The 24,858-nt window shown below is 32.7% G+C and overlaps 2 protein-coding genes across 2 annotated transcripts in view; one reads left to right on the top strand and one right to left on the bottom strand.

Annotated features, from left to right (window-relative positions):
• LOC145678360 (nuclear receptor 2C2-associated protein-like) overlaps window positions 1-1,426 on the top strand; it is a 42,530-nt gene extending 41,104 nt beyond the window's left edge. Inside the window, exon 6 of the mRNA XM_081748419.1 lies at window positions 1,306-1,426. Coding sequence (XP_081604545.1) covers window positions 1,306-1,407 — 102 coding nt within the window. The 3' untranslated portion in view covers window positions 1,408-1,426. The remainder of the gene's footprint in view (window positions 1-1,305) is intronic.
• An 858-nt stretch (window positions 1,427-2,284) lies between these two features.
• Window positions 2,285-24,858, bottom strand: part of Vdup1 (arrestin family protein Vdup1) — a 107,636-nt gene continuing 85,062 nt past the window's right edge. Inside the window, exons 3-6 of the mRNA XM_081748418.1 lie at window positions 15,037-15,254; window positions 11,979-12,161; window positions 8,304-8,489; window positions 2,285-5,401 (exon numbers count right to left, since the gene is read on the bottom strand). Coding sequence (XP_081604544.1) covers window positions 5,228-5,401; window positions 8,304-8,489; window positions 11,979-12,161; window positions 15,037-15,254 — 761 coding nt within the window. The 3' untranslated portion in view covers window positions 2,285-5,227. The remainder of the gene's footprint in view (window positions 5,402-8,303; window positions 8,490-11,978; window positions 12,162-15,036; window positions 15,255-24,858) is intronic.

The raw sequence follows: 24,858 nt of genomic DNA, 5'->3' as shown, positions 1-24,858 counted from the left end.
AGTGAAGCGTGTAGTTCAATGTCTCACTATTGTGCTGTGTAAACTAAATAAAAGATTAATAAATACAAGTGAATGAATGATGTGAAAGAAAGAGAAAAAGACCCAGTGTTGTTCGTCACAAATTTAGATGAACTGAGGTTGAACCAGATTCCCTTAGGACGGGGAGTTCTGTAAAGATTATCAGAATCTCTAGCAATTACAGAACATTATCAAGTTGATTGTCAGATACCGACACTGGAAAAAGCATCCAAATTCAAATAATGTATTTCGATTATTGTTTATTAATCTGTATATATTCCAGAACAAGTTAAGGAGAGAAGAAGGGACAGTTTGAATGTAGGAGGTAGAAAAGGTGTAATATATTGTATTCCTTTTCTTAAAGGAATCTATAAACGCTTTGTAGAAAAGAAAATTCAGTACATTAAATATTTATATAGTTAGATAGAGTGAATTGAGAAAGGCCTATCCGGTTTGTCATAGGGACCAGACTCTTGTCATGTGATCAGGTCAAATCACGTTGCGTGCTAAATCGAATCTGGAGATTTCAAATACAGTTGTGAGATATTTCAGGCACGTAACCTCCGCGTGGGGCGCCCGAGGTAATTCGAAGAAGATGTATATACTTTTTCATTATTATTGATTTTACTTAAACAACTTGACTTTTGACAATGTTCCATCCATATTTATCTTACATGCTATACATCATCTTTAAGCTCTTCATTATGTTTTTGCAATAAGCTTTCAATTAACGATCTCCTTAGTATAGTTTTTGAGATATATGGACGAATTCATTTTTTCGTTGATTTTCCATTGACATTAATGTTAATGTTTCGTGCTTTTTCCAGCTATATTCCATCTATTTTAGGACAATTTGCTTTCGGAATTTAGAATGTGCGTAGTCTCTTCTACATTTGAGCTGAATTTCAGCCATCTTTCCCAAAGTCTGTTCACATCATTGCAGCCGGATAGGTCATTTGATATAAATGCTGACGATGATTGGAAAAATTCCTAAGAAACTTTCATACGACCCAATAATTAAGAGTTAAGAGTGGGAGAAATTATTGAAAAATATACTTTGAAGAGAATTCGATAAAAGTAGAATGGAATATTGTAGAATATTGTATTTTAAAATAGCAACTGGAGAGTGTAGTTGGCATTGAAACAGCTCTGCTAGATAAATCATTTGACATGTATGAGTGTGCACTATATTTACATTGTAAAATGAATGTTTTGTAGTTGCTTCTTATTTTTCGTAATAAATTTCATTAACTGTTCTAATAGTTATATTTCTTTCTTTATATGCAGGGATCTAAATCAAGACAGAAGACGTTAGTTATCAATCAAGATTGTAGTCTTAGTGTAGAAACTGTATGTCAAAAATTAGAACAAGAAATGAAAAATGGATAATAAAAGAATTTCAATAAAATTCTTAAGTTCTATTAATAAATATTATTTCCTAAGTTTTAATGAAGAGAAGTGGAGTTTGTCTGTATCTTAGGATATGTCTGTCTCGTATGATCTTACTTTATTCTTGAAAGCTTAGGGGGCATCCTTTATTTATTTGTACTGGAAAATACATGATATTATATAAAGTTAGATAATTTCACATCACTGAAGAGAACAGATTCCGTACAACAAAGGTTTAGATTTATCTTGAAAATCGAAGAAGAATAATTTCTACTCAAGCGATTAAACATTGGTTTTATAACACAGGAACAAATAATATCGTTGCTGAACACTCGTTTAACTCCATCCAAAATATATTTTTTTTTTTTAAATAAATAAAATACAGCTGTTAATATAATTACTTATCCAATAGAATTTTGGATGTTGACGCAACACCAACATCGATTAAGATGTAGCGGACTGTCGATTGGGGAAACCAGAAAAAAAAATGTCGCTGAAAATCAGTGGCTCATTCAATTGAAACTGTAATGTGGATTATCAAACCTTCGTGCGCTGTAAACGGCCTTGTAATAATAATAATAATAATAATAAATTCAATAGAATACAGGGACCCTGGTGGTATCAATACAGGAATGTAAAATATTATGTATTATTAATGAAACTAATAAGGTACGTACAAATACGAAATATAAAGAGCAGAAACTCTCATGAAGCTCGCGGCATTGGCTGTTATTACACGAAACAATTACGATGGGCATTTGTCATGGATTATAAAAACTAAAATATTTTGTGTTTTTCTTTCTAACTTACACGCATAATTTAACTCTTAAGTTTTAAAAATTTTCAGAAAAAAAGAAAAAAACAATTAAAATATAAATAAGAGACAGTAATTTTATACTTTATTAGAAAACAGGACACACAAAATTGTTACGAATGCGAAAGCATACAGCATAAAAATTACAATATCAATAGTGATAAAGTTATTCTTACATTTAGTTATAATATATATACGTCTATTTGTAATTACTTGTGTCATTCATACATATTTTTCTTACAATAGTTGTAAATAAAGTTATTTAAATACTTATGTCACATTCACAAGATTCTGTATTTTCCTCATAAAGAGAAGTCCACTCATAATACAGTACAAAGAAATAATGGATCCCATGAGGAAACGAAATCATTCAACATTACTCAAAGATATATACGTGTGACATATATTTTTTTCGCACTTATTAACAAGCAATAGCAAATTAATAGATTATTATAACACTTTTTTAAAAAAAAATATTCTCAGTCACATTTAACAAATAGGCTATATAGAAATAGATCTTTGTAACTCAAACAGAAAACGATGCAAATGTGAAGTAGTAATCTTCGTCGGTAACGAATAGAAAAAGAAGATATAAATATTATTATCTAACCTTTCGTAAATTTTAATAAGTTTGTTGCTAATATATTTGAACAATGTCACGCATTGAATCCTTTATTCTACCTCTTTTCGTAACTACTTTTAAAAATAATTTCTTGCTAGAATAAAGTTTAACACACACGTCCAAATTTCCAGTTGTTATAGACCCAAATTTTTGTCATTTGAATTTATAACAAAAATGTTACAACCATTTAAAAACTCGTCCGAGTGTGAATCGTAATCACTTATACTTGGTGGCATATTTTCCGGCTAGATGCTTAGGAAGATTTGATTATATGAGTTTACGATTGAGATCTTTTACTTACATTAGTACTGGTAATGTAAGACAATAGCTAAGAGGAGTCCATTGTAATAAACTCGGTCAAGACACAGAACACATTTATAGCCTCCAGACCAATTGTGCAAATAAATTCAATGCAGTAACATTAATAGTCAAATGGGAAAATATAATAAGGGTTCAAGTTTGAGTTACAAGAATCTTAAGATAAAATGTATACTTACATGTTAAAATAGTGGGGTTATGAGGCTTAAAAATTCATTCGTATGTTTCCTACGATTGGAATATAATCCAGACTCTTGTCTAACCATAATAATTTATTTAGTTACCAAGCTGAACGTCATGCACTGTATTATGGCAAATGATTCGTTGACTAGCAGAACTTTTTTAAGTGATTTTTTTTTAAAAAGCTTATTCGTATTATGCTCAAACTTTAAAATCCGATAATAATAATTTTTGTAGATTCGTTTGCAGTTATATTAACTGAACGATTTTAAAAGAATATATAATGTATATCGAATTCGTACTTTATAAAAACAATTAGGCAGATCGCTTTCTTCATAAACCTCTGTATAGGTGAAATCATATTTAAAAAGGAAACATTTTCTTTGTATAGCTTATGATTCCTACATTACGGTACCTTCAGGTACGTACAAGTAACTTCTTTAATAAGTTATCATTCTTTTTTTTATTTATTTTAAAGAATCATTATAGATTATATCAAAGAATGTTTGGGTGTATGTGTGTTTTCTCATCAATCTAAGTAAATCTAAGGCTCACTTGAATGCCGAAGTGCTATCTGACTAATGAAAAATTATTGAAATTAATTCCACTAACTAACCTGGAAGTTACTCTTTGTATTAACCTAGCATTTGTGCGTATAAACATTCTTCTTGCTTAACAATTATACGTGTACACACAAGGGAAGACCGGTTATATCTCCTTTCCTTTTAGATGAATTTTATAGTTCTGATGCATCAGAATTCTATACTTCTGATAATTTGAATCTGAAATGATAATGAAATTTACAGTGTGTTTCTGAAAGAACAAGAAATAGTTAGAAATTCGCGTTCAATATTAGTCATTACAAACTGAATATATAAGTGTAAATGGAAGACACTAATTTAATTCTCGGTTTCAAATGTATTAATATTGTTACTATTTTAAATGTACAATCGTTGATCGGAGATAATATGCTATGTTTAATTTAAATAGCGGAAAGCACACCTCTGTTTCACTTGCCACACTTATGAAATAGTTGTCACATAAATTTTAATGTATATCTTAACACTAAAACATATAAGTGATTACTATCTTATAAAATATGACAAAAGGAACAGATATTAATATATAATACAACATGGGTTGTTTTGTGATTTGCAAAATTTATTTACATGTCGTATATCGTCTGAAATTATCGTGTCAATAGAATAAGAATCAATATATTATTTTTTTATAATGCATTCCTTCCGATTATTTGGCCGAGATATAGTCATAACAGAAGAAACCTATTATCCAAAAACAGTCATGTATATATATATACAATTTTAAGTTCCATATTACTTACATAAAAATATCATGTCCTTGAAAAAGAGAATCACATTTATTTAGTAAAAAGAAAGAAAATATAAATGGAATTCAGAAATACATACCGGTGGATGATTAGTCGAGTTCGGCGATGGAAAAAATTATGATGAATAGAATGATTTAACTCTTAGTAAGGAACTTATTCGGGAAGGAAAAACAATAGAAAAAAAAACGTCCCTAGAATAAATTCGATATATCTTTGTGTTTTTAATTGTCCTGAAACAAGCTAACATTAGTTTAAAAGTTATACTAATTAACGTTCATTTATCACTAGTAGTTCGCACATATTGTTTGCATGATCAGTAGGACGCAGAAGCACTTTTAGCAAACGCATTGCAGGCAGAATTGTGTTTTTTGTAAGGCCTCTACGACACTCAATGCTTTTAGGTTGGAACTGAGTTTAAATATTTAGAAGAACTTCTAATTCTTTTATATAATATATATAAATGTTCATATAACTACATAAAATTCAGTCAGGTGAAATGTAGATAACTGATACTATGAATTACTCTTGGACACTTTATTCACTCGAAGGTCTTTTCATCTAGCCATGGTCTGAAGATGGGTAGCGTTGAAGGATAGTGTGTTCCTTGTTTTCTCCGTAGTGTTCCATCATTCCCTCGAAGAGGATAAGTCGCCAACATAATAGGGAGTTGTAGTTTTATCTCTTTCTCGAAGCTCTTAGGATCAATCACAAACTAAAAGTAAAATAGAATATTGTAATTATTATTATAACCCAATACAATTTGTTAGAACTCAATTAATTACTGAGAAAGAGCGACATTTAACGCACATTCTTTCATGTTTGTTGACTGATGAATTTGCGTTCAAATAATAATAATAATGTTTTATACTTACTATAAAATTGGGAAATATATTTAATATGTCACTGTAACCAACTATTAAATGAAAATGTGAAACCTAAGCTGGCATATTGGTCGCTGAAAACTAGTATTGCTTTAATGTATTTTTTGAATAGTTTATAAATAAATTATTGTTTGCAATAGAGCTTACAGGTAAGGACTATTTTTGAAGTTGGACGTAAACGGACGCGAGCTCAACTAAACTGCGCGTACAGCAAGTAACATATTTTTAATATTGTAATGGGGAAGCACAGTGGCCCAGTGATAGAGGGCTTACTTCTATCTGGTGCGTGGGGTCCATGGTTCGATTTCTGACCAAGTAAATTTGTGGTGGATAACATCGTGCGTGAGTTTTCTCGGGGTTCTCCCATTTCCTCCTACAATCCTATTCAACCAATTCTTCCATTATCATTCACTTACCTTAGTCGTCCGTCTCCCTTAGCGTAAAGAGCATAATCGTGGGACATTAAACTGAAAGATTTCATTTCATTTCATATTGTCGTTCGAGAAGACAAACAGCCATTTATTTTAATAAGTTAGAGAAGCAGGTAAAAAGGATCGTTTCTTTTTTTTAAAAAAAAACATATTTCTAGTTACAAAAAAATAGCATAATAAAGGAAGCCAGAAAGATTTAAAAAAAAATTAATTCTACAAATTGATAAGTAACAGTTAAGAACTAGAACGTATTATCTGCATTTATATGAAAACAGAGAAATTGCAGTATAAAGTTCGCCACTATTTTATGAATTGATAGCTTGGAATTTTCATATTTAAATAGAGATATGAAAGTTTTTAGATCGTACTCTTTCAGAACACAAGTACAACATCGATTGCATTATTTCAGATGAACGAAATATCTCGTATAAGAAATAGCTTAACGACGAAAGTGAATTTCTCTATGACGCACTCAACTGTACTACAGTATACTGTGTATCACTTGGTTCGTATATGACTTGGAAATTCATTAAATCTTTATTTGGAAATTATAAGGCGCACATATTAGTCAGTATATCCATACTCATGATAAACTCAATTTAGGGCAGCTTGACAGAATTAAATTACATATATATATAAAAGAAGAGTCTAAAAACATTTTAGATTTTTTCTAGCTTTTTGGTATCATCCATCGTTATGGTATAATGCTCCTTAAGAATTGTAGAATATTGAGCCTGCAGTTAAAATAATAAGTCACTCGATAAAACTGATTTGAAATGGATGATCGATATTTATCAATTACGAAACTATGAAATTATCATAAATTATATCATAACATATATTCTCTGGATGCTTTGCAAGTTGATTTGATCTGAGGTGCACAAAACATTGCACTACGGTCGTAAGATTTTCATGTGTGATCATACATAGCACGTCCAGAAAGTAAGTTCCGTTTCAATTTATCTCCGCTGCAGCGCTGCGATCGCAGTTCCGCACATGCGCGGTAGACGCTCTGTATCAAGGAGAAGAAACGTGCGCCATTTGGAGATCGCTGTCAGTCACGTACGCTTTGTTGTGCTTGTTTACAATGTCGGTGTTGATTGAAAATCCCGCCGCTTGTGAAATCAGAGCGGTGATTCTGAATGCGAGGAAAGTGAAACCAAGTGAAATTTATCGGCAAATTTGCGATGTTTACGGACAAAATGCGATGAGTGATTCAATGGTGAGAAGATGGGTCCGACAATTCAATGAAGGACGTAGTGACGTGCACGATGAAGAACGAAGTGGGCGTCCATCTTTGGTTACAGAAGAACTGGTTCACGCGATTGATGACAAGATCCAGGAAAACCGCAGGTTTACAATTAGTGCTCTCGGTATGGAATATGGTATCCTTGGCGGTCAACACTTCAACAATGACGACGAGCTGAAAGAAACTGTTTCCAACTGGTTGAAGACACAGACGGCAAACTTCTATGAAGAAGGTATACAAAACCTTGTGCCACGCTATGACAAATGCCTGCAAAATTTCGGCAGTTATGTGAAAAAGTAGTTTAAGAGTTGTAGAATTTTGTGCAATAAATAATTTTTCTGTATCTGTACACAATTTAATTTTATTACCAAACGGAACTTACTTTCTGGACGTGCCTCGTACATTTACCTGGTCTAGGAAAATCGGCTACAGACCTAGTCTGTTTAAAGTTTTATTCAAGTTACGGTTGTCGAGTTGGAGGTACAGTGTTGAGAAAATCATATTTTGGTAATTGTGGTCATGCAACCAACACTTTCAAGTTGGTTGATTGGTTGATTTGGAGCATTCTGTTCAGCACTGAGGCTATGTGAGACGTGGACTTGCAGCTTAATGTGGGATCCGAACCACATGAGCTCTTCGAACCCAGGTCTCCTATACCGAAGGCTCGTACGCTAATCATATAGTCATTTTTGAGTTTGAAGGAGTTCACATTTGACATAGGAATACATATTCGTCCATTGATAACTTTCTTTCATTGTAAACTTACTTATTCGTAAATACAACAATGTTTAAATCTTTTATAATCAGGTCGTACAAAGTATTTTCGTAAACCACGTATTGTCACAAACTACACCATAACGTACTTTTTACGTTAATCAGCTACTGCTACTCGAATCAGTTGAGAACTGAATAATTGTTAGTGTCAAGCGATTCACAGTCTACCTTGTATGTTAGTATAATTAATATTTAGAATATTAGAACTTATCATAAATACCATTTTATAAAATCAGATTAAACCATTATAAATTCAGTCAGTTGATTGGTTGTACTTACAAATACATCATATTGTATACGAATAAGATGACAGCCTCTTAAATTAGTTGGTGGTAGGGGTGGAACGTAGAGTTGTTCATTTTTCCATTCGTCAATTTCACCAGGTCGTATCTTCCCATGATTTAGAGAAGCCAGCTCTCTCGTCTCTGTTTGAATTACTTTGCTTCTGGCCATGTACTGAATGGTCTAAAAACATACAGGTAACAGCATATATAATACTTCAAATTTAATTTTTGACTATGAACTAAACATTCATTACATCTTCGGAAGTTAATTATAGTAACTAGCTTGAGTACTTTACGATGAAAATGCCTAAGAGAGCCTAGTGCATTTTATGAACTAAATAGAAATTCTTATTATATTAACTATCCATAATTTGGATAGTTGTTGAAATATAGTAGTTGTTCTTAGGCAGAGCTCAAAGTGATTCGTAAATAAAGAAGAACTGTCATGTATATTGAAATGTCCTGTGTGTTTCTGAATATATAAATTGCCTCCCTTTCTCCTGAAAGTTTTCTACCCAAGATAGATTAGCATCGTATTGTCACAAATGAAAAATTGATATTTTGCAGGTGGTCATCAATAGTTACGATCAGTCCAAGAGTTACTGCCAATTGTCTAAACGAGAAGGTTTGAAACAACGGACATGTTGTGCATGTGGTAGAATATTGATGATTCAATATTCTCGGAACTTGTTCTACAATCCCTGTGGATGGGAACCTTTATACTGAACAATTACAGCGGATTCATGATATTATGCAACAGTAATATTCGGTTTTGATCCGCAGGAAAGAAATTCTGCTTCAGATCGATAACCCCCTGTGCCATGGTTATGCGTAGTTACCCAGAAACTTTCGGAATTTCAGCGAATCAAATTGGTTTCCTTGCAATCATATTTCCTATCAAGATGACGGTTTGAAACAGATGACGATGATGGTGTTAGCAAGATACACGAGTCCTTTGGTCTTCAAATCTTTCAAATGATATTGTTGTTGGATTATGACTCTCGTGGAAAGTAGGCAGAGGATCATCCAACCCAAAGGACTTTATTAGGCTTCAGCCCTTCTGTATTGTATCAGTGTTCCACACTAAAAATGAACGAACTAATTGGCCGCCTTGGTATGGTTCAGTGAAGAGTATTAGGTTTTACTCCAGATATTTTTATATTATTGCCTTTATTTAATAGTACTCAAAAAGCCAAGATGATGCGGAGTCTGTGGTTTTAAGTTTTATAATTTTTTATTTTCCATTTGTTCTCCCCTCGTATCATCAGCAAAATATCTTCCTGACGGACACTAGTAAAACTGTCCGATTTGGAGGGGACATAGCTTCGGGTGGGAACATAGCTTGTCATCGAACAAGTGTGTCCATGCCGCCATTTGAGAAATGTTTTATTTAAATCAGATTTAGTGTGATTTCCAGAAATACGAAAACAGTTGTTACATCTTTAGCTTTTAATTTATTAGCTTCTCAAATTCTGCCTTGCCTTTACAAATGGCTTTTAAACAATTAACATACTATACGTATTAACATTCTTCAATAGTTATCTTACGAAAAAAAGAAGTAAAAGTAAAATTAACTTATAACTTCTGTGTATCTCTTTCCACACTTAAAAAAAAAAAAAAACTATGTAGTACATTGCCAGTCTTGTCGAGTGTGAATGTCAATGTGTATATGGCAAAGTACTATTCCTTCTAATTAGTTTGCCTAAACGCCTGTCACTGTAAGTGATGTGAATACACTTTCTTGCTAATGTGAATTTCAGCAACATTAATTTCACCAAATAGTATTTTGTAAGTACTGGAAAACAGTAGATAAATTGATAACTGTGACACTTTGAAAAGAAGAATAAATGTGAATGCTACTATAATGAACAAAGTGAATGACGGAGACGCTCTTTCAGACTCTATAAGAAAATAATTATCTGATCTTTCATTCCAAATACAGCAAGGAATATTGCAGTTAACAATTTAGCCCTATAAACTTTCCATATGTATATACAGACCTAAAACTAATTGTAAATACGTTCGCATTCAGATTTGTTTCAAAGATCATTTTACAATATTGTTTATGTTATATTTACAATAGGGCAGTCAATATTCCATACGTATATACAGACCTAAAACTAATTGTAAATACGTTCGCATTCAGATTTGTTTCAAAGATCATTTTACAATATTGTTTATGTTATATTTACAATAGGGCAGTCAATATTCAGAAACAAAATCAAACTTTTATAATTTCTTGAGTCGTATAGTTTGTGTGTACATGTTATTTGTTTGTGACTAAAAAATTACACACTTTCTGCAGAGAAAGATTCACGTTATCCGAACTCAAGGAACTCCCTTAAATTTCCTTCAAGACTTTTGTTCTGTAGAGCGTTCGAATCAGTTTCATTATGTATTGGGAGCAGCCAATAAATAATAACGCAGAGATATTGCATAAAATCTATGCTTCTTAGAAAAAATAGACGAGCTGAAAATGTAGTTACCGGTGGTTATGAAAATGACTCACCGCTTTTCACTCACTAGATGACGTTACGTGTCTAGTGAGAAACGATGACAACCGAGCAGCGACCATGTCCAGTCATTTCATGTTTGAAAGCGATGCGTAACGGAGACATCGAAAAAGGAGCTGAGGATTGTTATGCAATTTTTGACAGCGGAAGCTCTAGGAGGTCGTGAAATCAATTGTCGAATAGAAAGGATTTACGGGGAGTACTGTATGTCACTATCAAGCGTTTTTGCGAAAGACAAATGTCGCTCAGGGATGACAAGCGGAGTGGAGCACCGAAGCGAGTCAGACTAGCATATTGCTAAAGTGGGAGTAGGAAGTTCTGTGCTATCTCCCGTATAGTCTAGATCTGTCCTCATGTGATTTTCATATCTTCGGTGAGCTCGAAAAAGCACTGCGGGGCCAATTGTTCCGAACGAATGATGAGGAAGTGTGCGCGGAATTGTTTTTTTTTTTTTCTTTCTTTCTTTCTTAAGTCAAAAGTGCTTTATGGTATTGTGCGACTAGTGTCACAGTAGAATAAATACTTAAACAATTTCGGACAATACTTTTGAGTTACGTGCAAAGCATATTGTTCAATATTCGTGCCTCATTATTTATTGACTGCTCCACACATATACTCTCTAGTAAAAGTAACGAGACGATTGTAGAAAGCAGAAATATAATAAATGTAATAGACACACTTCTAACGAGACCAAATTCGTACTTGCACAAAATACATGCATTAAAGTATGAAATACTTACATGTAATATCAATGTAACCAATTTTATTAACTATGGTTGTAAAGTAGGTCGTAGGATAATAATGCTTTCTGCTATGGACGAATGCTTTTCATTGATAATTATAAGATGTACTACTGTAACAAAATTCACAATGGTGTTATACCAACTTCATCTAAAAACTATTAAGCGAGTTTTTAGAGTTCTCTGCTTTAGTCCGATAAAAATTATTTATTTAAGATAGTATTGCTACTGCAGAATTTTTTCTCTATGATTTATGCTTAAGACAAAATGGTAAAAGAATAGGCAGACTGAAATTCTTTTACATTTCACGCCATATTTGAAACTCGTGATATTTCTTTATGAATATTAAGTAGAATTGTAAACAAAATTATTCGTAAATGTACTCAAATTTATATTTTATTTTTAGTAGTAACGTACCTCAGTAAGCGCAGCCTTGGTCATTTTGATAGTTACTCTGCTCTTGTTATGCACGCTAGCCCATATGCTGATAGTTTCACCAGGAACATAACCTCCACGATCAAGCGATACACGACATGATACTGGACCCGACGATACACAAGTAATTCCTAATTTGTGTTCGATTTCGCAGTGGAATGGTTGCTGAAAGAAAATAAAAATTTTTTGTTTTAAAATTTACACATGTGTTGCTATGAGATGACAACTTAAAATGTACTGGTATTTTCATTAAATATTATTAAATAGCGTATACATCCAGAGATGAAATGGAACGTAGACTCACTGTACAAAATGTAGTTTTAAAGGACGGCGTGTAACTCACTTTACACTACGACAATGCTAAATACGCGGCGAGTATGTGGCATGAACCCATGGAACCTAACTCAAAATTCTAATGAAACTATATTTCATTGACGCGCAAATTTATCTTTTTTTTTTTTTTTTTTTTTTTAATGTAATTTGCTTCCTATAGCTTTCAAGCAATTAAGTGGCTAAGACATGTGATTTCTGTGTGTATAATCTTGGATTAGATTTCTGATGGAAGCATATATTCAAATTCCACATTAAACTCTACGTCATATCTCACGTACTTCCGATTACTGGAAAATGATATTGATTACAACCAATCAAACAAACGAAGAAAACTTCATTACTGCTCACAGAATACATTTTTCTATTATTATAATTTCTTTTTTTTTCTCCGCTTCACCTTCCTAAAGAAACAAGCTATTTATATACACACATGTAATTTTTCTTACACACCTAAAGTTGTAGTAGGTATAAAACTGTATTTGCAAAGTTTTGAGATGAATAAATAGGGTAAATGTTAATGTGACAGATACACTTACGACAAATTATTCAAAATAATTTATATCCTATGAGAATAGTACTTGCAAGGTTTCCCAAAAACTTTAATTTTAGATATCTTCAATCATTTTCGTTTACTTTGTTGTAAATATTTATAAAGTGAAATAAAACAATATGAAGAATACATTATGTGAAATGTCGCTTTATGATTTATAATATCGTGGACATATTACACTTTTAAAATAACACAAAAATCTTTCTTAACACTTCTTGCTCCTTTTTTATACTGGAAAGGTAGTTCAATACGAAGAAGAAACTTTTGGGAACATATTGAAATTTGGTTAATATTTTAAGATTGCACAAAATTCTTCGTAGTCAACTTTCCCATCAGCATTCGTATCAGCCTCTCTAATCATATCTTCAGCTTCTTCTTCGGTCAATTTTTCACCCAAATTCATCATCACGATCCTCAACTCTTCAGCAGTAATAAAACCAGTCCCATATCTATCAAATACTCGAAATGCAGCCACCAAATCTTCTTCAACGTGATTCCTATATCTATCCATCATGATTTCACAAAATTGCTCGAAATTAATTCTTCCAGTTTGTTCCGAATCGATATTAGCTATCGTGTTTTCTAATTCAGCTTCTGTTGGATTCTCACCTAACGATCTCATAAGGATGCCCAATTCAGTTGCGGATATAGTACCATTGTTTTCGCTGTCAAACAAATCGAAAGTTTCTTTTAAAATTTTAACTTGTTCTTCCGTCAGTCCCGGTTCTTCCTGTGTCTCCGCCTCGGCCTCTTCTTCCTCTGGATACAACATTTTGTTTTATGTTTATGCTTTTTTTTCTTTCTTAGGAAGAAACTAAACCTGCGGTACTAAAACTATTGTTTAAAAGAATCGTTGGCTTCCACTTTATCTCCATGGCAATTTATCGGAGACCTTTATTTGATTGTTGTACTCATTTTATTTATTGTTTCAAATTCGGTGCATCTGTTTCAGATCCTAAAATGCAAAATTTCTTCGATATTTATTTCTTCACTTATGTCATATCACATCTATCATATGATCCAAATATCGCACACCCGGTGGAAGTGTGTTACAACTCAAAAAAAATGGAGATTTTGAGTTATCGTCACTCAAAAGAGAATAGAGAGAAAGAATAGAGCTCTATCTGGTGGTATTTTCGCAGAAATCTAACTAAAGGAACTAACCTCTAGATGGCAGAAACACCAATATTAAGAGAGAGCGATTTTGATAGAATAACAAACTTTAAAAGCCATGTTCCCACAAATGCATATTTTTGACTTGTACATTCTATCTTGTACAGACTTGTACATTGACTTGTACCAGTCTTCCACGAGGTGTGCGATATCATAATATTTTTATTTTCCTATTATTATTATTATTATTATTATTATTATTATTATTATTATTATTATTATTATTATTATTATTATTATTATTTTTTCTGATATTTAAATTAAAATTTCCAACAACATTTGAAATTGTTTACAAAAGTTTTAGACTTGTAACGTTTGGTATCGAATGCGTTTATTTTTTCCCTTTGGTATTATTGAATACTTTTATTTTTTATTTGTAATATTTTCAAGACAAGTTTTTTTCAAGTTACAGGCTAAATGAACATTATTATTTAATACTTAAAACATTTCTTCTTCAAGTAATGAGAATGTTTTCTTCGTGTGTAGCCTAAATGGGTATTAGCTGTAAAAGGAACAACTACAATTCCTCTCAAGACTGAGGTACGTGTATATAAGACAATCTTTTACTTGAATGTTTAGTGATGTTTATATTTACACATTACAAATCAAAAAAACTCTTACTTTTATAATCTCTGCTTAAGAAATTGAAAAATATTTTAATAATATTTTACGTAATACATTTTACATCCTTTTTCCTTAATAACGATACACTCTAAACTTTAGCAGTTTATTTACAATCAATGTGCATTATCAGTGCATTATCAGCAAACTGTACATATCATATTAATACAACTCATACAAGTAATTCATATTAACACCATCATATTGAAGACTTATTATTCAACTTAAACCATTATCCACTTAGTCATTATAAAAATTATAAGGAACTGATATTTAAAATATTAAGAGAAATCACATCTACAGGTCTGAAAAAAAATATTATGGTAATTGAAATTACGAATATTACACTTTACTTCTACTCACTGCAAGTATCGGTGGTTCCAAATTCAAGTCAATAGGATTCATAACTATGAAGACTTGTTGATTTTTATGTGTGAGACCATTTGGTTCTCGAAGCGCAGCTTTACAATAATACTGCACCCATCCGTGTTTACCAAGGAAAGTAGATGGAAGTCCCAGAGGTAAACCCAATTTAAAGGGAAAACTGTGTATTCCAGGAGAAAGTAATACTGGACTCTGACCTGGAAGAGAACAGAAAACACTGTAAATAAAGCGTTAAATGGTTTAATTCACACCCATATAATATAACGGCCGAAAATACACTTTTCAAAAAACAAGCAAAGAAGTCAATCTCTATTGTGCATAGTTTGTACAGTCAGCGACAAAAGTTCTTTTCGTTTGGTAAAATTTATTTTGGGAACAACTGTGGTATGGCTGAAACGTACAGAAAATTATATTCTTTTTAATTTATTGAAAACTGTACTCAAATTGTCCTTCCATTCTGAAGTTATTTACGAAATTAATTCCATCAAACAGAAAGAATTTTGTCGCTGACTGTATTGTCTGTCTCATAAGTAAATGCATGTTTACCGCGGGATAGTATCTTTTGCCCCTTGAAGCGATGGAAGATATGAGAAAATCAGTTCGTTTAATGTAATTGACCTTAAAAACGTTTAAAGCTGTGGATCCTGGTAAAACAACAAAACATATTATGTTTGCAAATGCAATTTACACAACAAATAACACGAATAGTGTGACAAGTAGGGAAAGCAGAGAAACTATACGGCAAGACGACAGAAACAAAAATCATAAATTGAATATTTAAAGTGTATAGCAAGAAAACAAGGACCTCAGGGTGTGGTGTAGTGGGTAACGTTCTTTCCTACCAATCAGCTGATCTATGTTCGAATCTTCGTCAAGTGCCTTTTTATCTTTTCGTCGAAGGAACAGCCATTACTTTTTTTTTTTTTTTACTTTCGTCAAAGGAACAGCCATTACTTGTAGTATTTTTTTTTCTTTTCGTCGAAGAAACAGACATTACTTGCAGTATTAGAGTTTTATATATGGTGTCATTCTGTTAGATGTTTTCTTATTCTTGTCTAAAGTAATAATATAAGGCTGCAAGTATAATTCTACCTAGGTAGATCAAAAATAACGATGTTCTAGATTTCTTTCCATTAATAAAATTTAAAAATAAGCTTACATCCGAAACTAAATATACAAGTAATTGAAATGAAAGTAGCAGGTTGGTGCAATATAACCTGAGAGCAGAAGAGCAAAGCAATATAACCTGAGGCGCTTTCAAGTGGCTGTCTTATCTCTGTCTTAACTGTGAACTGAACACACCTTCCTTTAAAACCCAATGTTATCAATGAAATACTGGTCTGTGTGAAAACATAAAGAGAAAAGAAACAATATTAGTATATTTTGTTTTTATTATTAGATGTTTCAGTATGTTGAAGAAAAGAAATCATGTCCACTATTAAATGAGAATATGGTTAATAAACTAGTGTTCATACCGTGTAGAATGACAGTATGTATTCTGGAAGGTCTATTCTATTTGGAAACACTCACGTGAGAATGAAAAGAATGTAACATTTATGGAATCAACGCTTTCAAGAGATTGAGTTCTGATGGGAGTCCATTTAGTTAGGGATCCCAAGTTAAGTTGTAGAACCATATCTCATATAGTCTCTGTGCTGAAAGGGATGTTACACTCCCAATGAACCAACTGATCAGTCTTAGAACTATCAGTTTCAGGAAAGATGATTGGTTTGTGAACTATGAAAGGTCTCTATTAATCTACAAGCCAAGCTTGGAACAATTTCCACATAACCCAAAATAGAGTAAAGTCACAAATCTGCGTATAAAAATTGATCGCTTGCTGAACTATTGTGATCCATAATTAAACTTGATTTTTAGCTTCTTAAACTTGTGCTTCTAGGTTAACTGCAGCAAAACCTGGGGGGATGGGAGGGACATGCCCCCTCCAATCTTGGAACTGAATGGGACTGTACCCTCAATAATCCGATATGAAGTGTGTTTTTTTGGGGCAGAAAAGTGATGATTTGTGTCCGATTGCCACAAAGGAAAGTGAGATGAAATTGATGTCCCCCAGAATAAGCCTCAAATCTGCCTGCCTTCCAATGTTGAAGACAATTTTGTTCCCTTTATCCTCCACAGCATTGTTTTCAACTTCATAAATATTTTGAACATCGCTTTAAAAAAAAAAATAAGTAATACGAAGTGAACTGTCTTACCCGTTCCCCCCCCCCCCCCCCATGTTGAAGACAGATTTGCGCCGCTGTCTAGGTTCCTAATACGGGTTCAAAAGACCTGTAAATATATTTTTAAAAATCAAAAAATAGAATACACAATTCGTTTAAAAATCAATAGACTGGTGCAACCTTTAAAAGTCAGATACGAACTAGTTGAAATGCTCATTCTTCGAACGAGAAGAATAAGTTAATGGAAATATTATTTGCGAAATATTCAAATCTCTTCCCTAATAGAATAGCATATCAATCGAAGTAAAATGAAAAAGATCCAAGTGAATCCAACTGCTAAATATCTTCTAGATTTATTTTAAACAGCTAAAATGCTTACTCGCTTTGGTCAGTTATGGACACAAAACGGGAAATTAAGATATTGTAGCAGTTGCCTTGCATTCTTTGCTAGAGTTGGAATTTCCGAAAACGATGTACCACGTGGTCAGAGATCTGTAAGGAGGAGTTTAAGTGCCGAGTTTCAACTTCCTTTGATAAGGGATTCGTCAGAAACTCTCTTTCTTTATATTTTTAATACCCCTTTCCTCGTTTAGAACATGTATTGTATGAAAGTAACGTGAGAAAAGCCCGGCGAGAGTTAACTAACAAGGGGAAAGCAGACTTTGGTAAATATGCTTCGGGGCCATCCTTTTCCAACTTGACGCATGTATGAGACGAAGCGTAACGTTATCAAGTGACGGCGTGGCAAAGTTAGAAAGATCTACGACTCACATGCAAAGGGTCCAGGTTCGATTCCTGCTTGAAGCTTTTTTTTTTTTGTTTTTTTTTTTTCCTTTAACCAATAAAGTAGCCATTTTTAACTACGAGTAAAATATTAATTCATCATATGTTTGTGAAGTTTCCAGTAGACGTCAGCTAATCATTTTCTTCCAAATACTAAATGTATTCAAATATTCATTTCAAATGGTTCATTTGATTTTCCGTGATGATCGGACAGACAATCACGATGTCACTTTTACATATTGACCGCGTATTTAGAGCTTGTCCCCTTTTCCCCTCAAAAGCGAATTTTTAAGGACAACGGAAGATGGCCTCACATATTTGAAAATAAGGTGTTTATGTTCATCTCTTCCTCTTATGATATTGTAATGAAACCATGAACTAAGAATTTAAAAAATCATCATTTTTATTCATAAAAAATAATGCCAATTCGGTAGGTGAAAATGGAACGAAGTTTTTTGTAATATCTTAACTGTTGGATACATGCATAACATTAGTTTTAAAAATCACAAGGACAGTATTTGTAATCAAGAAATCATTGGAAGCAGAAGCAAAATAGTCAAACAATGCTTGTCAGTAGTAATTAACAATTCGGATAAAATCACGAAAAAGACGAAAGCAAACCTCAAGGTAAATTAAAGTTCAAAAATACTTATTTTTACATCATTAGATAACAATATTTTTCAGCAAATGTAATTAGGACTTTCCTAAGATTTTGTAAATTTTTATATTGGTTTTTGGGAAAGTAAAAAGGAAATATAATTAAGGCAAACAAGGACAATAGTCCATATAAAATGACCAAGTTTGCAAGTAAAAACCATTCTGGATTCTGCATTCTGGGTCCTGCATCCAGCATCGCAATGGAAAGGTCTATAAGAAATTACAAATACCGCAAGAGAGACCATTGGTCAAAACCAAGCGAAATATGCAATATGGTAAAGTATGTCTACAAAGCTTTAACTGTCTATTTTGCATGTAACATGATATTAGGAGGTCTCTGAAAGTGACAGGCAAAATTTTAATACTTAAATATTTAGCTCATTTCTGTTTTGTTAAGCATTGAGTAAAATTATAAACGATCTGTTATGCAGTTAAGCTGATATACTATGTCTGGTTACGAACTCAATACTTTTGAATGTTCACAGTTAAATAATTATATTGTTACAAAAAAAACTATGCACTATACTCTGCATTGTAAGCTAATTGGGTCATCAATAAAATATTGTCATTTGTGACAGTAAGAGATTGCAACCATTGGTTTAATTTCACTCTTTAATTGAGGTACGTTACAATATATGCGTTAATGAATTATAGAAACTCCACTTTACCAAATGCTAAATACTGTATATTAAAAAGATAATTTCAAGTGCTTCATCCGTTTTGCTATGATGACAAGACACAACCTCGATGTCATCATTCTTAAATATTGAGCAAAAATGATATAAATTATCCCTATTCTTCACTCAATACCGAAAGTTTTAAACACGGTCGGACACGTGCACACTCGTTTTAAATAAGGTTTTTATATATCAAGTTTCATCTCACAAACGTTAGATATTCTATTTTTGGCATACATTTTTTAACCCCCTTCCCTCTTACGATAAGCAATTTAATAAAAATGGCGTGATAACAACCCAGTCCGAGATAGATGTTAACTATGTTAATAAAATTCATTTCAAACTTTTTCGTTATGATAGACAACGTATTTTTCATTTATATACTATGTAGATACAGATTAATAGTATTGTTACTTTCTTGTTATTTATTTATTTACTTAAGTTATTAATTGATATAAAAATGAGGTGTTATGTTTAATGTTTAACAATACCTATCATTTTTCATGTTATCAACAGTCAAGTAGCAAATTTTGTGTAATATTTATATTACATTGAATTTAATATGTCGCGCTAGTAGCAAATTAAGCATGAATGCTAAAACATTGTTCAGTATCAGTTCTCAAGAGATTTTCTTTCCTGTCTTTCTATTATTTTGTCAATAGCTTACAAAATACTACAACAGACATTTTTCACGTGTAGTCTTTAACATTTTTCTCATATACATTTCTCAACGTTTAATTCCTTTAGGCTAAAGGAGACGGATGATTAATGAAAGTAAATGCTAGTAAAAGTAAAATTTTAATTGACCCTTAACGGGAATCGAACACGAGACAACAAGAACCAAAAACGCACGCACTAACCACTAGACCAGCAGAAAGCAGGGGTAGTGTCATATCAATTTTTCGCGTTTCGTCGTCTCCAGGTCTGTTCCGGTCATACCGGGACACGAATGTGACTGCTTCCAGGTCACGAAATTCTTAACCAGTTTCATCACTGCTTTCCAATACTAGTATAATAATAGGGTATGTTCCAACCCCAACGGGTAACAACTGACTATGGTAAGATACTTTAAAAGAAGTTCGAGTCTCGGCGGGGGCTCATGTATTTCGGATCCCACGTTAAGCTGTAAGTCCATGTCTCATAAAGACTTGCCGCTGAATGGGACGCTAAAATCAAACCAACTAATACAACTAATAACAGACATTCTAGAAAGAACTCTACAGACCATTTTCTTCATAATAAACTTTTTTTCGTACCAAACAGAACAACATATATATATATAATAGCAAGTATTCTGTAAAACACTCCGAAGTATTCAAACACTTTAAAAAAAATATGTAGGAACTTCCACCAAAAATAGGTTCTAGCAAGCAAAGTAGGCTATTTTTGGCATTATTCAATTTGATCAGTTGCTACATTTGCTAATGATATGCTGACGTTACATGTTCTCCCTGAAATTTATGTAAAGGAAAAAATATCTTTTGACCAAAAATCCGGCATTAGATATGTTAATTTATATTTAAAAAACCGGAAAATAGGAGCTGATTTAGTGCTGCTCCCTATATCTATCGCTAGTTTAGTCAGTTTGTAACGACAATATTATAACCATGGGACGTCAAACTTGCGTTGCGTTCTTCAAGGTTTAAAGTTCTTAACATATTTCAGATTCTATCGAGAGTCAAATTCATGGTGTATATTTCAAGGTGAAGTTTCCCTATCTATTCAAGAAACTTGTATGTCAGCATATAAGGGCAAAAAATATTTTTGCTAACTTCAAACACCCTGCACTTCATTGCAGTTTATTTTATTATAAACCATTGTTTAATTCTATTATGGAATTGTTCATAATATTTGCCATATTACCTTCGACATTTTCAAGTATAAATGTACCATTTTTCATTTCTTTATATAACGAAATGCAATGCCATAGTGACATTTTGCTCTATGATCTCTGTTTCGTTAACAACTAAAGGTGAGTATTTTATATCTAAACAAAAAATAAAATTAGTTATATTTAGTTCCAGAAATAAAGATGATGAAAGCCAATGGAAGATGATGGACCACACACAAAACAACTGAAATCCATCTCCTTGACCATAGCTAATTATGGACTACAATTGAAGAGCATTCAATTTATTTTTGAGCTGTAAGCTTATTCATAGTTTTTATTAATAGTCAAATCTAGAACAGGTTTACGCTTGTAAAATTCTACTTCATCTTGTTTGCTTGACAATAAATAAATACATAAATACTTGCAGAATATCAAATCGCACCTGTAAAACTGTAAACTGTAACCATATGTTTCTTTTTACTGGAGTTCTACCTGATCAATGAAAAAAAAAATAAATAAAAATAAAGTTATAGGACGAAAATTCGAACGCGGGTGCGGAAATGGAAACTCTGCACGGATCCAATGAGCTACGGAACAAGATATACAAGACATCTACTCTATAAATATATGGCGACAACCGTAAGCTTCACGCTGTGAAAGAACGTTTTGTTTTCTTCTTAAGTTTTACGATATTTCTATAGTGTCTTGTATGAACTGCAAAGAGAAAAAAAAATGAAATCTTTGAGTTTTACGTAACTGCAAAGAGAGGGATCATGCAGTTATCGATTTGGTTAGGGATTGAGCTTTTAAAACCTTTGAAACATTTAATTAAACCGCGAGATGGTACCAAGGAATGTGTACTGATTTCATTCTCATAGTAAGGGGCAAAAGATACTATCTCGCGGAAAACATGCTTTTACTTATGAGACAGACAATACATATTAATATATAGGTCTAGTATGTACATTAATATGTACATATAAACATATAATACATAATAATATAATAATTTGTACATATAAATATTCTTTTACAGTTTTTGATCACATAATATTCCGTAATATGTACCAATCAACCAACTTGGAAAGTGTAATTTTAATTCATGTCTCTAATAGAATGTTACATTAACATATTGCTAACTAGATCAACAACGTTTTGGATGCTTTAGTGAGTGCTGAATTTTGTATTGTTATTATTGATAGATAAATTGATGTTTGTAGACAGAATCACTAACAATAAAGAATTCTCAAAACGATAGAAATAAATAACAGAAAAAGAGGATGAACTCTCACCTATTTTTCGAATTGTGCTCTTGAAGCCAAAATCGGAGCTAAAAATTTGTGCTTATATGCCATAGTCCGTTAAAATATATTTTATATACATGCACAAGTTATCTTGTACACTGAACATGTACGTTTGTTCGACATAAAAAGTAATTATCTCTTTAAAGTAAGTGTTTCTAATGCGTAAATAAAGTGATAAATGTAAGATGAATCTAAAACTTTCAAAATTGTCTTTCGAACATTCAAAATTTTCCGTATTCAAAGTCAAAAATTCTTTTCATTTTGGTGTTGGAGGTTTTGATTAACCCTCCTAAGGTCAGGACCGGATCAAAATGACTCGGATATTTCCCTTGTATTTTGGCATACATAACTCTAACAAGAATTGCCATGTTTTAAATATTAAGTATTAAACACGCGTCTGAAACACCATGTATTCTTCATACGTCTGCCCAGAAGTCTTCCGAAAAACAAAATTTGCTGTAGTGGTGGTTTGTAGATGCATTTGTTTATTTGCGAAATGGAGTGTTATCAGGGTTGAATCAATTTTGACCAGGTCTTAAAATTTCTTGTAATTTCACATTTTTTTTTAAAAAAAAGTTTAATGTCCCACGATTATGCCTTTTAGGATAAAAGAGACGAATAAATTTAATGAAGTGAATGATTGGCGAATTAATTTTTGTACTCTCTTACCGGGAATAGAACCTGGGAGCACATACATCAAAGGTATACGCGCTAGCCAATAGACCAGCGGGGAAAGCTATTTCGCAAATCCTGACAAATTTTCTAAACAGCATTTTCCTAAATTAATAATTTACTCGTACACAGGGTGTTACAAAAATTTCTCACAATATTTTGGGAATAGATACCTCATATCAAAAGAAGAAAAAGTTAATATGGGCCTACGGTCGTTACTGTATAGTGTCGTAATTATAGGGTGCCGAAAACAGGAAAAGTCCATAGTTTCGCTACTATATTACCAATCGCAGTCGGGTCAAGACATCACTGAGGAAATAGTATGTGAACTATCCAAATATCCGTCTTTCAGAACCTCCGGTACTTGCACAATCACTTTTAGAGAGGCTGTTTGGGAGTACTTGATCACTCTCCACCAACCTCTCTAAAAATTGGTGTGCAAGTGGTGTCGATTCTTAAACATTGATATTTGAATAGTTCACATACCAGTTTCTCAGTGGTCTTGACCCGACTACAATAGGTTCCACAGTAGTGGAGCTATGAACTTTTAAAAGTTCACTTGTTTCACGTTTTCGGCATCCTATAACTCCGAAACAATCAACTTTTGAGCACAGCTCCATACGACCTTTTTTTTCTTTCTTATTTTTATGTGAGGAATCTGTTCCCAAAATATTGTGGCACATTTTTGTAATACCCTGTATAAACAACTTAACTTGGTTCGTTTATTCGTCCATGATATATTTTTCGTAAATAAACAAAATAAAAATAAAATCGTGACTAAACGAGAAATTTTTAAGGTACACTTTATAATATATAAATATTATTATTATGTGGCGCTATAAGTCAAGAAATATATAATGATTCAGTCGACTTGAGTCTCTATATATTAAAAAGAAGTAAGAAATAAATAAATATTTAATAGTGGCATGTGTTGCCTCTGTTCCGGAAAAGAGTCTTGTTTGTTGCGGGAAAAATGATGGGTTTAAAAAAATGATTTTGAGCTGTAAGTTATTTAGTAGTTAGATTTCTGCGCTTTCGGCATCTATGGCCTTGTTAGCCCGTCATACATGAGGGAGGTCCTAGGCGATCATATTATTCGAGGAAAGGGAAGGAAGGATAGTGTGAATGAGGAAAACGCAGAAAACCTTACTCAAGATGGCTAGTCTAAACAAGCTTTTACATTTTTTCGATTGAGTGTCCCCACCAGGAGTCGAACCCGGGACCGCTCGCACCAAAGACGAAAGTGATGTAAGTTATATTGGCGTTCCAACAGTTAATACAGATTTTATAATATGAAATTATCAACGAATATTCGTTGGACCGTTCAAATCTGTTAAACATAAATTTCACTGTAAATCGGAACTACTACTACTATTAAAAAATCATTCCTGTCTTGCGCATTATTGGGAAAACTATAACACCAAAATAAAACCCTTCATATGTATTTCTAGTTCACTAAACTCGAAATCAACTTTCTCAGAGGGTACGCTTTTACAGTGTTCCTGAGGAGCTCATCCGAACATGATGTTGGTCAGTGCCCAATGGGCTTATTTTTCAATCCTGAGTCACCGGAATATTTTTTTTTTCAAACCAACGGCGAATGATGCTTTCACTTGCTATTTCTGGCCCAAAGCACTGCAGATTTTTTTTTGGGGGGGGGGGGTGCTGGCTTGCTTTGTAGAGTGCCTCAGTTT

The sequence above is a fragment of the Thermobia domestica genome, chromosome 2 (genome assembly GCF_964235325.1).
Source record: "Thermobia domestica chromosome 2, izTheDome1.hap1.1, whole genome shotgun sequence".
Lineage (NCBI taxonomy): Eukaryota > Metazoa > Arthropoda > Insecta > Zygentoma > Lepismatidae > Thermobia > Thermobia domestica.
This window is presented reverse-complemented; position numbering and strand designations above follow the sequence as displayed.